This window comes from Cydia splendana, chromosome 16 (genome assembly GCF_910591565.1).
Source record: "Cydia splendana chromosome 16, ilCydSple1.2, whole genome shotgun sequence".
NCBI lineage: Eukaryota > Metazoa > Arthropoda > Insecta > Lepidoptera > Tortricidae > Cydia > Cydia splendana.
The window spans coordinates 3,156,917-3,174,778 of record NC_085975.1 but is presented as its reverse complement, the minus strand read 5'-3'; the positions used below and the strand labels follow the sequence as shown (position 1 = coordinate 3,174,778).

The 17,862-nt window shown below is 39.6% G+C and overlaps 3 protein-coding genes across 3 annotated transcripts in view; 1 reads left to right on the top strand and 2 right to left on the bottom strand.

The window, feature by feature from the left end:
* Positions 1-17,862, top strand: part of LOC134798110 (oxysterol-binding protein-related protein 9-like) — a 69,221-nt gene that overhangs the window by 2,973 nt on the left and 48,386 nt on the right. The gene's annotated exons all lie outside the window — the stretch shown is intronic.
* The window catches only part of LOC134797976 (very long chain fatty acid elongase 7-like), a 55,040-nt gene that overhangs the window by 1,666 nt on the left and 35,512 nt on the right, over positions 1-17,862 (bottom strand). The gene's annotated exons all lie outside the window — the stretch shown is intronic.
* On the bottom strand, positions 13,589-17,381 carry LOC134797975 (uncharacterized). The gene is made up of 2 exons (XM_063770311.1): positions 14,864-17,381; positions 13,589-13,653 (listed from the first exon to the last, which is right to left on the bottom strand). The coding sequence occupies exon 1, from the start codon at positions 17,286-17,288 to the stop codon at positions 15,090-15,092; it is 2,199 nt and encodes a 732-aa protein (XP_063626381.1). The 5' UTR covers positions 17,289-17,381; the 3' UTR covers positions 13,589-13,653; positions 14,864-15,089.

Sequence of the window (17,862 nt, the reverse complement as noted above, 5' to 3'; positions counted from 1 at the left end):
GTTTTACCCTTTGGGTACGGAACCCTAAAAAAACAGGCCAAGTGCGAGTCTGACTCGCGCACGAAGGCAACAAAATCACGTTTGTTGTATGGGAGCCACTTAAATATTTATTTTATTTTGTTCATACTATTTGTTGTTATAGCGGCAACAGAAATAGATCATCTGTGAAAATTTCAACTGGCTAGCTTGGTTCATGAGTTGTACACGGTACAGCGGTGACAGACAGACGGACGGACAGCGATGTCTTAGTAATAGGGTCCCCTTTTTACCCTTTGGGTACGGAACCCTAAGAAAACGTATAGGGTGCATACTGCATTAGGACTTGGTACCGACCGCCCGAGGCAATGAAGCCGGGGCACGTCTACACCGACCGCGAGCTTCTTCGCGCGGCAATTTCGTCGCGAGGCGGCTCGTTCTGTGTGGACCCGTCCGTTCGCAAAACGTCTTTGAGCTATGCCTTGGCGAAAAACATCCCGTCCACAAACAATGGCAAAATTTCATATCATAAAGTTCGTCTGATTTGCAAAGTGTCCCATGACCCAAAACAGTCAAGACTATATACAGTGAAACCTGGTTAATTGGCACCTGGATAAATGGAAAACCTCAATAATTGCAACCAAAAGTCCGGTTCCGGTCCCTTGAGACCAAAAGGCCTCTATAATTGAAATTTTAGAACCTCTATAATTGCAATTTATATTTTATTGCTTTTCGTAATTTTGCCTCTGTAATTGACCACATCGCAACTAAGACCTCTATAATTGACACTGTGCTAAAAAAAATCGTTATTTTTGCTCATATTTTTACCTCTATTATTGAAACGAGTCTTACTTATTACCTCTGTAATTGAAATAATGTAGTTGTAGACAGCAGAAACAATATTTTAATAGCAATGATCATTTTATTTATATCTTCATCCAGAATTCAATTAATTTATTGGGTATCTATCACAGCCTGTTGTAGGTGAAATAGTTTTGATTAAAGCAAAAACAAACTATGCCTTTACATTCTAATAAAACTTTCTTCTACAATTCAAGGGAATTCTTTAAACCCAAATGATTAATAAGAAAATAAAGTAGTAATTAATGTAGTGTAAAAGTGCAAGTATAGACAGAAGCTATACAGGGTGATTCAGGAGACGTGAGCAGGACTAATACTGCTCATTTCGTAAATTATAAGCAACACTTTCGTATCAGTATTACGGTGTAATAAATCAGTTAAATTGACGCTCTTTAGAGCTTACTGTCAGAATTTCTACACGTGCAGCCTGTGGGTGAAGTTTACACAACGAGCCTATAACGCATTGCGCGTTCAATATAATAACATCTTGAGGATGCTGTTGCGGCTGCCGAAGCACTGTAGTGCGTCCGGCATGTTCGCCGAGGCGCGAATAGATGACTTTTTCGCCATTAGGCGGAAAAGAATCGCCTCCATGCTGAGGCGGGTGCGCGGCAGCAGCAACAGTCTTCTCAGGGTGTTGGCCGAGCGCCTCGACTGCCCGATTACAAAGTTTTGGGTGGAGGTGGCAATTGGGAGAGCTAAATAGAGCATGGCAACCTGCGCTCCTCGTCTCGCAATGGCCACACATCTGCCAAATACTAGTTTTTAGTCATTAGTTTTTATTTTTTTTATATTAAGTATAGTTTTCATTCGTTCTTTTATTTTTTGTAATTAACATAGTTTTTAAGTTTATACCTACTAATAACGCTATGGATCAATGATCTGAAACGAACGATTTTTATTTTATTATTTATTTATTAGTGAGGTTAACGTTAATTATCTAATCGTGTTGAAAAAAAAGTTATTAATTTATTTACGACATGCGTGGTCACCCTAAAATTTAGGATACTAAACTACCGATATTCTGTGTCAAATTGAATGTCATCACTGTCATCGCGGTCTGGTTACTTTTGAAAACTCGTATCTCACTCAAGTTTGACAGTTTATTTTCTTCGTAATCAAAAAGTTAAAGAGGTTTTATGCTTATTAATTAGGTCTTGTAGGGTGACCATGATTGTAGAGGATTAAATTTGCCCTCACCAAAAAGTTAAAAAATAGGAAAAAGTGTGGTTGTTTCACTTAAATACGACGGTGATCGATCAATTATCAGTTACTGAGTGTGCAGGATTAGTCCTGCTCACGTCTCATGAATCACCCTGTATATAGACCAGAAACCCAGAACGTAAGCGTGTAAATCTACTTTCAATGGTTATTTGCACCTCCATAAAAGAATTTTGTCAGAACGCAACCTCTATTAATGAAAACCTCTATAATTGACACAACGAATTTTTAAACCTCGTTAATTGACACGACCTGCTTAAATGAAAAACCTGGTTAATTGACAAAAAATGGCCGGTCCCTTGAGATTGCAATTATCCAGGTTCCACTGTAGTTGTAACTTCATTGTAAAAGTTATTTTTATGTAACTATTTAAAAAAATCGGTAATAAGAGTAAGGGATATATGACTTGATCAGAAAATCTATGAAGTTATAGCATTGTCCAATGTTCAGTTTTGGTGTATCAGGCGAAGTTTTCAAAGCAAACAGGAGAAACGGCCGGGCTATTACATGAACCATTTCAGGCCTCGACCCTGCCTTTAGCTAGAGCTACATTACCTGTGTCTAATAACAACTGTAACAAGACAAGCCATTATACTAGTCATGTCTGTTCAGACTTAACCATCCGAATAATTAGTACATGCCTCTGATATCGTATGCACGTAAGCTTTGCTAATTGTAACGTGCATATTATACGAGGTTGTATGGTGCATTAATCTGTGCGTAGTGATATCGGATTCCAGCTACTGAATATGTATCTGGATATGGATGTACTTAGAGCGGTTTCACATTTGCTGCGCGTAGGTATATGCTGGTCGCCGGCGTCGCCGCTAAGGTCGTCGCATACGCGCTTACACGCGCGTGACGCACGCCACATTTCGCTACTTGTTACGCGCGCTTAAACGAACTCATACACGCGTATTTTTCCGTCCTTATATCCAATAAAATTAGGACGGGTTAATACCGTCCTTATATCCAAATTTAAATAGGAGGGGTAAACTGGTAGCAGTATTAATAAATATTTTTAGATTCATGTGTATATCACGTGAAAATCTGATTGAGTTGGTAAGAAACCACTCAAATAAAAGTAACTGTAGGTAAGTCATAAAAATATGAGGTTTATACGAAAACGTGGTAATCTCAATAATCTTATGAAATACATGCCCGCAATTGTCAGTTTACTCTTTCTAATTCTGAATAAGAGTATTTTTTACACCGGTTACAGTAATTCCATTATCCAATGTCATAAAATACTATGTTATCAGATAAGATAAAATCCGAGATTCTCAAAGATGAAAGTCATTATAAAACAAATACAATTTTATGTTGACTGCAAACAGGGGCGTATTTACCATAGGGCCATCCGGGCCATGGCCCGGGGCGCCAATCCGCTAGGGGCGGCGTATGGGCCATATGGCGCCCCTAGCGCATTGCATTTTGTTTTTCTTCCTTGACTTCTGGGGCAGCGAAATGTATTGGCCCGGGGCGCCAAATTTCAAAATACGCCCCTGACTGCAAACCTTATCAAACTATAAAACTGTATAGTCTGTGCGGAAAGAGAAGAGTCGTGGAATGTGTGGGGCCCAATACATTCCACGACTCTTCTCTTTCCGCACAGATTCTATTGGCTATGTTCGGAGTTGGTGGTGGGGGAAATACAAGCAACGCCAACGCACGACGTGATGAAAATTTCATGGGACGTCATCTTCATACTATTTGGCAGCTCCTCCTTGCGTCGTATTCCTCAATATAGAGGGTCGTGACCTCCCTTTTGTATCACTTTCTCTCTTACGATCTTTCTCCGTCTGTTTCTGTCTTTGGCGGTGTGGAGAGCCATGTGAACTGTGGAGTCAAGAGCGGTGCGGATCTGGTCAGAGCAACGTATTGGCAGTTGCCATTGACGTATATATCTATGGACTGGCCTTACGGGCACTAAAACACTTCAGCGGTGTTACTCACGAATTCCAGCCAATCGTGCAGTCTAACGCAATTAGTTGCGACCAATAGCGCGCGTGATGCGAACTCATCAACCAATCCCGCGCGTGATGCGCACTCGTCAACCAATCGCGTTGTAGCGGTGTCTCACCTCTGTACTGGCCCCTGTCATGCCTCATTACGAGTATTATTGCCCGTAAAGCCAGTCCCTAGATATCTATGTCAATGGCAGTTGCTAACTGTCAAATAAGCAATATGTCCCACACCCACTAGGGCGGCGCCACAGTCATGCACAGAGCGAATAAAGAAAACTAAAGATGACTATACATATTTAAACTGCCCTTTCCATTTGCGTGTCTGTACGTTTCCGATCTCCGAAAGTAATGGATGTTTGTATTTGTAATTTATCATTGTTTCAAAGTCTCGCTGTTTTCACTCGGTGAGTATTGTTTGGAACTGTCAGCAAATGCGGTGTCGAGCCGCTAATTTATTTAACACTTCGAAATGCAAGATTTTTACTTCAAGTTAAGTTTGATCTCACTGTTGAAAACATCCAACCACGTCAACTTGTTTTTGGTTGGGGACTGATAATCAGCGGTGTCGCTGAGTCTTATCCAAATTATTTTACTTTGTACTTATAGTCGTAGTGACTGCCCTTAGAGCATTTAGTAACTGGAGACGCCTTGGCTGTCATTTTCTGTACAAAACAGTCTGCCGATTTTTGCGGGGGAGGGGCACGTGAAATGTATAGCTACTTCTATATGATTTGTACGTAACATACAATAAGCCATGTCAGATAAACTTCAGTCCATACAAAAGTTTGTACAATTGTGCACGGTTTTCGGCAGAGAGGTAAGCTCTTAAAGGCGACTCCGGTTATTAAATGCTATAAGTTAATGCTCATAGGAAATAGTATGGAACATAGATGACGTATGAGAGAGAGATTTTTGGAACGAAGTTCCTTATCGGACGGTTGGAGGAGGGGGGCTAAGCGAAAAAAAGTGTAAGAATTTTCCGTCACGAAAACGCGTCACGACCCATACGATTCAGAAAGAATGAGGATTAGGATGCCTGACACGGACAGACACGAAAATCATGAACATGTTGAAGGTTAACTGTAAGAAATCCCTTAAAGGGCTAAGTTCGCCCTTAATACATACATACATGAACATAACATAACATGAACAGGTCATCACCCTTTCTTAACTTCGTTCGAACCGAGTGTTCCACGACACTCACCAAGTTTTTTTTTTTTTAATTTATATAACACTAATTCCAGGCGAACCACCTTTAATATAGGCACAAGAACAGCCGATTCAACGGAGCCACGCCGTTTTGTCGCATAAATTGTGTTTAGTTTTTGAGAATATAAAATACATAAATATGTATATTAGTCTGTAAGGTATTTGTAATATGGGCCTTGTTGCCTTTTAAATACATAATATAATAGATGCTCTAAACGTCATGTTTAAAGAAAAGGTCTAATTAAGGTGGCAAAGGCAGCCTAATGAGTTCCCTCTGTTTCAATTTGTGCATATAAATTATTCACATAAGCTTTTAAAGCCTGCATCGCGTAATTGGGTATAAAAGGCCAATCTCATTTTAGGTATTTTATTTGGTAACAAGTTCGGACCTTTGGCTTTTATGTACATTTAGGTATTTTATGTTGCTAGTAGCATCATGATTTCTGCTTTTTCATTGATATTACAATACATAATAGCGAGTCCAATAAGTCAATATGTAAATTTTTTTTTTTTTTTGATTCCATTTCAATCCTGCAAGCTGTCTATCTTTGACTTTTAGCTGGAAATTAAGTATTTTTAATAGTCGTGCGTGGTGCGATATCCTTTGATACGCCCATCAATTTCATAAAATCTTATATTTATTTTATAAGATCTTGGGGTGCTCTTCTCTTCAGCCTTGTAAAAGTAGTGTTAGGTGGTTCCTTCATCAGGTTTCTCGCGAGTAAGTTTGGATGTTTCTCCATTCGTTTGCGATATTTGTCTAAGGTGTCGGACACTTCCTGATTTATTGTTTTGATTTTGAGATCTCGATGCAAATTCTCGTTTTTGATGTACCACGGGGCTTTAGTAATAATACGTAGTATTTTTGATTGGAAGCGTTGTAGTATTCCTAGATTGGATTTTGAGGCTGTTCCCCACAGCTGGATCCCATAAGTCCATATTGGTTTTAGTATGCACTTGTAAAGTAGTAGTTTGTTGTTTAGGCTGAGTTGAGATTTGCGTTCTAAAAGCCAGTACATCTTTCGCAGCTGCTGTCCGAGGGCTTTTCGTTTTGTAAAGATGTGTTTCGTCCAAGTTAGTCTCCTGTCCAAGTAGATTCCTAGGTATCGAACGTGGTCTGATTGGGGTATACATATGTTGTTAAGTTTTACTTCCGGGCACGTTTCACGTCTTAGCGCAAATGTTACTTGCACCGATTTTGTCTCATTCGCTTTAATTTTCCAGTCTTTAAGCCATTTCGATATATCGTCGAGACTGTTTTGAAGTTTTCCTGATGCACCGGCGGGAGTGTCGGCTACTGCTAGTATAGCAGTGTCATCGGCGAAAGTTCCTGTCAGAACATTTTCGGCACTTGGGAGATCCGAGGTATATATGAGGTAGAGTAATGGGCCCATGACACTTCCTTGCGGCACACCGGCTTCTATCCCATGTAGGTTTGTCGTGCTACTGCCATAGCTTACATAGAAGTGTCGTTCGTTAAGGTACGAAGTGATCAATTTATAATAATTGATAGGAAGGTTTTTTAATATTTTGAATAAGAGTCCTTCATGCCAAACCCGGTCGAAAGCTTGGGATATGTCCAAAAACGCTGATGACACATAAAGTTTTTGTTCAAACGCAAGGTTTATTTGCTCCACTAGCCTGTGAACCTGTTCCACAGTACCATGTCCTTGCCGGAATCCGAATTGGTGTAACGGGATCAAATCAGTTTTCGTAACTTCTGCTTTTATTCGTTTCATGAACAATATTTCTAAAACTTTTGAAGGTATTGGTAGCAGGCTAATCGGACGGTACGATTTTACTTCTGTGGGTTCTTTGCCAGGTTTTGGGATTAGAATTATTTCAGCAACTTTCCATTGTGGAGGGACAAAATTTCTCCAGAGCGCGGCATTGTAGATGTGAGTTAGGAATTTGATTCCAATGTGCGGTAGTTCTGTGAGGATTTTTGCAGTAATGAGATCATATCCTGGAGCCTTATGTATGTTGAGGCTTTTGATCGCACCGATGACTTCTGTGTAAGTAAATTTTTTAATGGGTAAGTCTAATTGGTGAGGCTGGTTTAGTGTTTTTGTTATGTCTTCCAATTTTGTTGTATCAAGATCGTCATTTGGCGTAAAAACTGTGGATAAGTGTCTCGCGAATACCTCTGCTTTGTCGGAATCTCTTTTTGCCCAGCTGCCATCTTCATTTCTGATCGGGGGTTGATGGGCAATGGGCCTTTTCAGGTTTTTTGTGGCCTTCCAGAGTGAATAATCAGTGGCTTTTGTCGCATCAAGATTTTGTAGGTATATTTCTGTTTCCCTATTTCTGTGTCTTGCAAGGGCTTCCTTGAGTTTAGATGCGAGGTAGTTAAATTTCTTTTTATGGCCTGGGAACTTGGTTGATTGCCACAGTTTCCTGGCCTGCCGTTTTTGTTTTAGTAGCTCGAAAATATGTTTAGGGTATAGATGCAGTTCTTTGTTTTTATCCTTTGGGGTAGAAGTTGCAGCCCAAGCAGCTTGTTGTACGGCAGTATTAAATAATTCGACAGCTTGGGTGATATCGTCGTCTGATTTTAGAGGGATTTGGCAGTCCAGTGATTGCTGGATTAGTTCCCGAAAGTATGACCAGTTCGTACCTTTCGTGTGCAATTTACACTTTTTCGGAATAGGTGAGATTTCGCAATTTACTAGTAATATAATTGGAGAATGGTCTGAGGACAAGTCCAAGTTTGATTTGCATTTCAGAGAAGAGTCATGAAATCCCTTAGTAACTATGAAGTCTATCAAGTCCGGTTTCTTGTTTAAATCCGAAGGCCAGTAAGTGGGTTCACCGGTTGACGCTATACCGAGTTGGAGGGACTCAATTGACTTTAAGAGCTCTCGGCCTTTTGGTGTAGTTAGCCTTGAGCCCCATCTGGTGTGTTTGGCGTTATAGTCTCCTCCAGCTATAAATCGATGCCCAAGCGTCGAGAAGAATGATGAGTAGTCTTCCTTTTTCAAGTTGTGCTTTGGTGGTATATACAGAGCTGTTATGTTAATCTCCCCTTTGTGATCTTCGGTTATTATGCTTGTGGCTTGAATTTTTTCCGTGCAGTATGGATCGACTGCATAGTGTTTTAGTTTTTCTTTTATTATTACTGCGGAGCCACCATGGGCTTTTCCATCCGGGTGCATAGTGTGGTACAGTTTATATTTGGGGATTTTAAAATAACTCTTACTCGTAAAGTGAGTTTCTGACACTAACATAATGTCAATGTCATTGTCTTCTAGAAAATGTTTCACTTCTAATAAGTGTTTTGGCAGCCCATTGGCGTTCCATTGTGCAATTTTTATTTCGTTGAATTTTTACACATAATGGTCATTAGATTTGTTAATAGATTTGTCATTGTACTTAATTGGTTCAATATTTGTTTAAACATCTCCGTTAATTGTTTCATGTCATTATTAGCGTTTCCACCGGAATCTGTGTGGTTATTATCATTATTGGATTTATTGGGTTTTGTATTCCAACTTGTTTTGGTTGTGCCTTCAAAAGAATTTCCATTTTGACTGGACAGGCCAATATCCGTTTGTGTTGGGTTACTTTTAGTGGTGTGAATTTTATCATCATCTTCATCTTGTATTTTTTTTGGCCTCAGCTTGGGCGTTGTTCGTTTTTGGAGATCTTTATAGACCTTGCAGCCTTTATAGTTCGCTGGATGCCGTCCCTCGCATAACGTGCATTTTACTTTATTTCCTAGAAATTTGTTTGAGCATTTTGCCGATGGGTGGTCTCCAGCGCATTTTATGCATTTTGGTTTTCGGTGACAATATTTTTTGGTGTGCCCATAGCGTTGACAATTTCCGCATTGAGGTATCTCGTGTACTGGTCTCGGAGCCTCTACTACAACTCGACAATTAAGGATGCTTTTAAGTTTGTATACATCTTGATTGTTTTCTTGCGGTGCAAGTTCTACAATAAACATGTCTAACGGCTTTTTCGTAAATCTTTGTTTTATATTCCATACATTTACTGTTTCATGGCCGACTTCGTTCAAGGCTTCTTTTATGTCATTTACATCGGTTGATGGGTGGATGTTTTTTATTACAGCTTTAAAGGATCTTTCATGTTTAGGTTTATAGCTGTTAAATTGAGTTCCTTTCAAATCCAGTTGTTTTTCAACTTCCTTGTATATTTCCATCGTTTTAATATGGATTTTAACTCTGTTGTTACGTAAGACTTTTAGCTCGTAATTTTTCGAGGCATATGTTTCGAGTAATGCTTTTAGTGGATTGATGTTCTCGACATCATCTATGAGCATTGGAGGAGGTTTTGGGTTATTTTCAGTAGTTTGGGTTTCTTCTTCATCTTTAAGCAAATCTAGTGTTTCGAATGAGTTTGAAGTTGGTATCGGCGCCGGCGTCACCGTTTGGCTTAGCCAGTATGTACTTAATTTTGTTTGCTTTTGAGGATTCTCATTCTTCTTGTCTGGGCTATTTCTAGGACGTTTTTGTCTGGTGTTGGCTTCTTGCCAAGTTTTTGAGTTATTAGGATGTTGTTTACTAACTTCCGGGTTTTTCTGAGCACTGAAGTTTGGTACAACCAGGCTACTAGTCGAATTTGAGCGCGGTCGGCCTAAGAACATTGATTTGTGAAATATATGTTGGCTCAAGATCTTTGGTTCATTAACATCTACCTTATCATCTAATTTATTTTCATTTTCATTTTCAGGAGTATCATTCATTTTGTTCCCACGAGTCGGGTCGAAAAGTAGGTCGCTTGCAGGGTGACGCCCATTCCCGCAAGAAAGCATATACAACGGCGTTTGCCAGGTCCACCGAGGTTGGCGCTAAGGACTGGTCTCCTACCAGCCATGCATCTCTTTGGCGCGTTACCCACCGTGAGATTAGGGTTATTTTTATAGAGGGGTTCTTCCTCATGGTCCGGACGGTAAAGTCAAGACCCCCATTCTTGCAAAGCGCAACGTTTACGGGTAGCATTGGTCATTTCCTACCAACACTTAGGTTATGGGCTTGTCAGGCCTTCTTCGTCAGGTTATTTACCGCCGCCTGACACTCGGCGTTGTTACTCGTTTAGCACCACCCAGGGGATACGTGTAGGGTGGGCCTAGGAAAGGTGGTAAATCCTACGGACGCGAGTAACTTCATCCCCCAATATGTAAATAACTGTTTAGTTGTCATGTCAAAGTCAAAATGTTAAAGTTTTCTTTAAAAAATCTATATCTTATACTTTCGGCTATTATGTTAAAATGTGTAAGTTTTTACGTTTTGATGCGGTTGCTCAATCACGCAAAAACTGCTGAATAAATTTAGATGCAATTTGATACATATATGGCTTATCATTAGTTAAGTTATCTGCAATAAATCTGTGCGTTCCTGTCTCGCACAGCTAAACTATGGAATAAAAGGTCGCTGGTGGTTTTTCCGAACCGATACGACGAAGGAACGACGAAACGATCTCGCGTCTTAAATGCCTATACGCACTTGCAACCACTCTAGTGTTGCAGGAGTCCATGAGCGACGGTAATTGGTTACCAGGCGATTCGTCACTTCGTTTGCTTCCTATATCATAAAAAACCGGACAAGTGCGAGTTGGACTCGCCCACCGAGGGTTCCGTACTTTAGTAATACATCATCTGTGAATATTTCAACTGTCTAGCTATCACGGTTCATGAGATATAGCCCGGTGACAGACGGTCGGACGGACGGACGGACGGACAGCGGAGTCTTAGTAATAGGGTCCCGTTTTACTCTTTGGGTACGGAACCCTAAAAAACGAATTATAGTGTCATTCAAAAATTAAAAACCAACATGAGATATAAACTTAGTCCACTATCTTTTTACCTCCTTTGAGCATACAACACATATCTCCCTTTAAACCTACGTACCGGCCCCAAAGCTTTAAAACTAGGTCCGCAATTAAGGCTCCCCTTTGTCCGTAGCTTGGGCTTTTTGCTGAATGGATTTATTTTTAGTACCCCGAAAGGGCGCCGAAAGGTGTCTGGGATATCGTAAAAATGAGATTTACATAGGGAAATCTTAAAATATTTTACAGTACATATGGCCCTTTTTTGCCGCACCAGTGCGTAAAATAACACTTTTCGTGTGTATCTCAAAAGTTTAAAGGGCCATATGTACTGTAAAACGTTGTACGATACACGTGCGAATAGGTAATTCGCAACTCGTATCGATTTAAAAGACTCCCTTCGTCCGTGTTTTAATCTATAGCTACTCGTTTCGAATTTCCTCTTTTCCGCACTTGTATCTTAAATAACTATTTCTGTTTGAGGTGGCTTTTCGGCTTCGCGCAAAAGGAACAGGCCAGTTTTTCATCTACGCGACCAACATCTTCGAATTCGTCGCGTTTACGATTGAGCGAAAATTTCATATTGAAATAACAAGAGATACATAACATAACGTATTTACGAACAGTATCTCTTTGTCTGTAAAATCACGCCAAAGGAGATAGGTAGTTTAAATAGTTTAAAATCTATCAACGTGATATAGGAATAAAGTCAGTCCTTCCTCCTTTTCTCTCGTTTGCCATGTTTTATCTCCCACTATCCCTCCGGCCGTTTTGGCAACCAAGTTTCGCAACTAGTTGTTGAAAAAGAATAAATAATCTTGTTACGCAACTAGTTGCCCAAGAAGAAAATATATTCCTGAACCAAAACTAGCGTAGATGACAGTGGAGTTTCGCAACCAGTTGACGAAAAGGAAATAATTGTCTTTGTTTACAACTATAGTTACCAAATAATACTCTCATTTCAATGGCAAATCTAAGGACATTTGTCCTACGTTTAGCTGACCTTAGCTGAAAGAGTCTAACGTACGAAACTTTCTTTTCAAAAAACATTTCCTTTACAACTTAACTAGACGGAGCCCCGCTTCGCGGGGCTCTATTTCTGGGCGGTTTGCCCTTCGGGCATCTGAAGCTACGAACCTAACCTACCTACTTACCTAGGCTTTTTCCCCCAAAGTGTACTATTTTCACGGACGTCACACTAAACTAATTCAATAGGTAGGTAGGTTAGGTTCGTTAGGTAGCTTCAGATGCCCGAAGGGCAAACCGCCCAGAAATAGGAGCCCCGCATAGCGGGGCTCCGTCAACTCTCGGTAAGTAGGAAATGTTCTCGGAAATATTGATTTAAAATATTTCTACGTTCTAAGTGTCAGAGACCTATTCTTCATTGGCAACTGGATGTAAAACAGGAATATATTTTCTTCTTGGGCAACTAGTTGCGTAACAAGATTATTAATTCTTTTTCAACAACTGGTTGCGAAACTTGGTTGCCAAAACGGCCGGAGGGCCCACTATTAGCTACCCGCCACGGCTTATCACGGGTAGTAACAGCCAAGGCATCTCCAGTTACTAAATGCTCTAAGTTCCGACAGCATTAGCAAACATCGTCATATTCAAACAATTTACATAAAACCTTAACGATTTATGCACCTGAACCTCAAGAATCACTATATTGATAGTTTAAAACCGCATGAACATCCGTTCAGTATATTTTGAGTTTATCGCTAACATACAGGCAGACAGACGACTTTGACTTTGTTTTATTATGTGTACTGATACTGATTACATAGGCAAATCTCACGAGATTTTATTTCTATCGAAAACTATTACATTTATTTCTTACAAGGGCTAAAGTATAAGTCCATTTTCAGTCCACCGTGCGGCTACATTATCGCATCCGTCACGGTCACGGCACGGCGAAGATTTTACCGCGCTGACATAGACATCGACGTAATGTGTCTCTATAAAGTCACGCGAATGAGGTCACGCTAGCGGAACATGTGTACTTTTTACGATAGTCTCATCAGAGTAGATATAGAGTCAGGTTGTAGCTATCGGTGCAATGTTGGGTCAAATGTCATCCATATCGGCACAGCCTAGACCACGGCCACGACCCAAGCGTCAGATATACTTCGACATAAGAGTCACAGATCTAAGCACATGATTTGCAGTGAAACCTTTTTTTTTTCTATTCAAGATTTAATGTAATCTACAAAGTAAACGCTTACAATTAAAGCTTGACCAGGAATATATGATCATTGTCAAGAGGGCGCTATTATTCTCATTTGGCAACAGTTCAGTATAGTCTGAACAATGTGGATTGGCAACTCGTTATTTTGACTTACATACTTTTACTCACTCTAATCATAATCAGTATCCAAATATTCGGTGTTCACATTTTTTTATTGTCGGTTTTTACCGTATAAAATTCATGTATTTTCTTACGCGTCACACATAGGTCAAAATTACCTTACATAGGGTCTGCTACATTGTCAATGAATAAAATTGATCGTCTCCAAAGCCCATAGCAAAGAGAATAGAGTGTATAGAGAGTTATTGTCATTGAGTAATGTTCGCACCTGGCTGTTGTAAATCCGCACTTAAACACTGCACTTTAAAGTTCACTTTCCTATCACTAAGCACCATTGATATAGAATAAGAACTGGATACCCAATCAGCCGCAAAAAATGGCCCCGCAAAAGTAACGTTAAAACAGATCACGCGTTACTTTTTCGTTTAGTCTTGTATGGACCGCTCAAATGTGAAGTTGTCAACAATGTCGTAAAATGGTCGTAAAAATATGCAAAAACAACAATGATAAAACGAGGAAAAAGCATGGAATGTATTTCTTTCGGTTAGTTCTTTGGATAGCATTACATAATTTATGTAATCTGGTGGTAATTTCATGATTTTGAATAAATTATTTTGTTAGTACCAAAGAAGGGATGTAAAGGAACAAAAATATAATGAGTCGATGTGAGGCCAATACTTTTTTATTTTTATATGGAATTCGTAAGATATAATATTATGTTTAAATTCAAGATTTCCAAGAAAACCTATGCGACGTGCAGAGTGGACTGCTATTATAGCAAGAGATAGGGGTGATGCAGTTTTAAACAAGGCAAAACGGCACTTGTGTGTTCGGCGCATTTCCCTGTTTCCGACATATACACGACCAATAAGGGCTTACATCGACTAACTGTAAATGTTAAACCTGTCTGAACACAGTGACAACCACAGGATTTTTTTGATAAAGACCATAACCAATCAGTACCAGTAGCGACCTGAATGTCCCCGTGCACTATATTGCAAAGAACGAAAGTGCGAAGAGTATTATGTAGATCTAAAATACACAGTTATTTAATAAGTTGAATTTATTTCAAGGAAAATATAATAAATTTATAAATTTATTTTATGATAACTTACACGGGTTGTTACCATGAATTAATTTTATTTGAACTCCCGATCAAATTAAATTTGTTTCATTTATTACTTCGGTTTTTCTGTACAGTAATACCTATTAAAATGTACCAAAGGGACTCCATTCGTTCATTATTCTCGTTTGACGTTGTTTGACGTAAATACAAAGGTGAAGTTACGTTTAGTGCCATCGGACTTAAAGTTTTAACAGTGCTGGTAATAATGTTTACAAATTTGACACTTAATGCTTACGACAGTAAGTTCTTTTTCGTACAAAACATTTATCTTGACTCAAAATTTACGTAAGCGTTTTTATCATCAATGCAAATTTGCAGCTAATGTCATTCTGATCCACATTTTGTTGACATTTTTGTTCCGCTCTGTGTGTCTATTTCTAATATTAAGTCAGTGCTAAGCACTGTTACTTTTACTACTATACTTCACTGTATCACTGTCACTTTACTTTTGGTTACTGACTTGACCATGGAAACTGTTTGACTCCATTGTTTTTAGAAAACATACCGTTAGCTAGTTTGCATTTTAAAAAGAGACATCTAGCGATCAATTCAGTAATTAATTTAGAGTATGTACATTTATGCGGCAATTTTAAATCTCAACATCCTCCGCCGCCAAGGAAGTATTCCTTGATTACTAGTTAGGAAGTCGACACAGCTTGGTAATCGGCCGTTGTGTGATCCCGAAAGCTGTGCGAATATCATACATACGAGTCAATCCATCAGTGCCAGGGTACTTCTTAAGTACTCTACCTACTCTCCAATTAGCTGGTGGAAATCTTCCATCTTTGATCAATACCAGTTCTCCAATTTCTAAATCCTTCTTAGGTGTATTCCATTTTGGACGCAATTGCAAACGAGAAAGGTATTCGCTTTGCCATTTAACCCAAAAATCTCGTAGCATTCGTTGGGTCAACTGCCATCTCGATAAGCTGGATATGTTACTCTGCTCATTACTGCGATCTGGTAAGCAAATCAAGGGTTCGCCGACCAGAAAATGTCCAGGTGTCAAATAATCTAAATCATCGCCTAATGGAGCCAATGGACGTGAGTTAAGACACGCTTCAACTTGCGAAAGGACCGTATAAAATTCTTCGAACGTCAGGGTTGCGTCTTGCATTATTCTTTTCAGATGATATTTCGTCGATTTTACACCGGCCTCCCATAGTCCTCCAAAGTTTGGTGCTCCAGGGGGAATATATCTCCAACGAGTTCCTCTGTCGTCTAAACTTTTGAGTAAGTCTTCTGGGATTTCGTTGCGACCTTGTTGCCACATCTTCAATAGTTCTTTTTCAGCTGCAACGAATGTTGTACCATGATCACTCCAGAGTTCCTTGCAATGACCACGCCTAGACACAAATCTTTTGAAAGCAGCGATAAACGCTTCTGTGGTCATATCGCTGACTAGTTCCAAATGTATGGCTTTGGTAGACATACACACAAATAAAGCAATATATGCCTTGTATGTCTTAGCTCCTCGACCTTTACTCATTCTGCATGTGATGGGACCGGCAAAGTCAACACCGCTGATAAGGAAAGGGCGGGAAGGCTTCACTCGAACTACCGGTAAGTTTCCCATCAACTGAGTATTTGTTTTCGCATTGTATCTTGCACACGTTATACACTTCTTGTAAAACTGCCTTATTGAAGAACCTCCTTTAATAATCCAGTATTTGCTTCTCAAATATGGTGTCATGAGATGCGGCCCTCCATGAAGAGTGTTTTTGTGAGAATCTTCCAACAAAACAGGTAACAATACGTTGTTTTTAGTTATAATAATAGGATGCTTTTGATCCATACTCAACTCTGCGTGTTTCAGTCTTCCTCCTAATCTCAAAAGACCTTTATCATCCAGATAAGGTGTGAATTGCAGTAGACGACTGCTTTTCTTAATAGTTTTTCCACTTTTCAGGTGATCAATCTCTTCAGGAAATTCTATCTCTTGGGACATCTTTAAACACAAGGTAAGTGCTTCATCTTTTTCTTCACAGGTTATATGTTTACTAATATTCTTTTCTCTTTTCAGGATCTTCAGCCATCTTCTACAATACGAAATCACGTCCAGAAGTTTTTGCAGTGACGAGTATTTCTTCAGTAAGGTAAGCTTTTCAGAGTCTGTTTCTATGGTTGTTGTCTTACATTTTACTAACAAGCGTTTCTCTAATTCTGTTTCAGGTATGGAGTCGACGGGTATGGTGAATTCAGGTTCATGTAAGAATTCCGGACCATTGAACCATAACTGATTTTGTTTCAGCTTGCTGGGTGACAGACCTCTGGAAGCTGGATCTGCTGGGTTATCCTTGGTATTGACATATAACCAGTGTGTGTCTAAATTGCTCCTTATGTCAATCACTCTATTCTTGACATAGGGTGTCCATCTGTTAGGATCTCCTTTTATCCAGGCTAAAACCACTTTGGAGTCTACCCACGCATAGGTTTGTTGCAACTCGATATTTAGAACTCTCATCACGTGTTTCATGAGTTTGCTAAGTAGCGATGCTCCGCATAGTTCAAGTCGTGGCAAAGACAATGGTTTAACAACTGGTGCAACTTTGGTTTTTGCAGTAATTAAAGACACTTGACATAGTGACCCATCTTTGGGTACAACTCGAAGGTACACGACTGCTGCATATCCTGTCTGGCATGCGTCAGAAAATCCATGTAACTCGATCGCTGAATTTTTACTAGAACCAGTCCAACGATCAATCTGTATCGCTGATAACGCGGGTAAGTCTTCTTGGTACTGGATCCATTCTTCTTTTAGATCTGTGGGTAGTTCCTCATCCCAATCTAGCTTTTCCAACCATAGCTTCTGCATGAACATCTTTGCCTTCATGATTGCTGGTGCTAACCAACCCAACGGATCGAAAAGTGAAGCGATCTGTCCGAGTACATTTCTCTTTGTAACAGGTTTTTCAGTATTGGTTTCCTTTTGTGTAGCTTTGAGTTTGTCTTCATCGATATTCCAAATTATTCCGAGTGTCTTTATTTGGCTCTTTCTACTCATGTCTACAGTGTTTGAACTCTCTCTCTTTTCAGGTTGTATGGCCGACAAAAATTCTCTGCTGTTAGAAGCCCACTTTTGTAACTCAAATCCACATTTGCTCATTACTTTGTTCAGCTCTTCGTGTGCTTCTAATGCTGACTTCACATCATCGAATCCTGTAAGTACATCGTCCATGTAAAAGTCTCTGTCTATAATTTCAGATGCTCTAGGGAATGCGTCTTTCTCTTCTTTGGCCAGCTGTTTTAGTGTCCTTATTGCCAAATATGGTGCTGATGCTGTGCCAAATGTTACGGTTAGCATTCTGAAATCTTGAATCTCTTCTTTTGGATCAAATCTGTACAAAATTCTCTGATAGTCAGTGTCTGCTTCTCGAACCTTGATCTGTCGATACATCTTTACGATG

What these genes read in the sequence shown, in the direction of transcription:
- LOC134797975 (XM_063770311.1), bottom strand. Translation starts at nt 17,288, where the DNA reads ATGAAGGCAAAGATGTTCATGCAGAAGCTATGGTTGGAAAAGCTAGAT.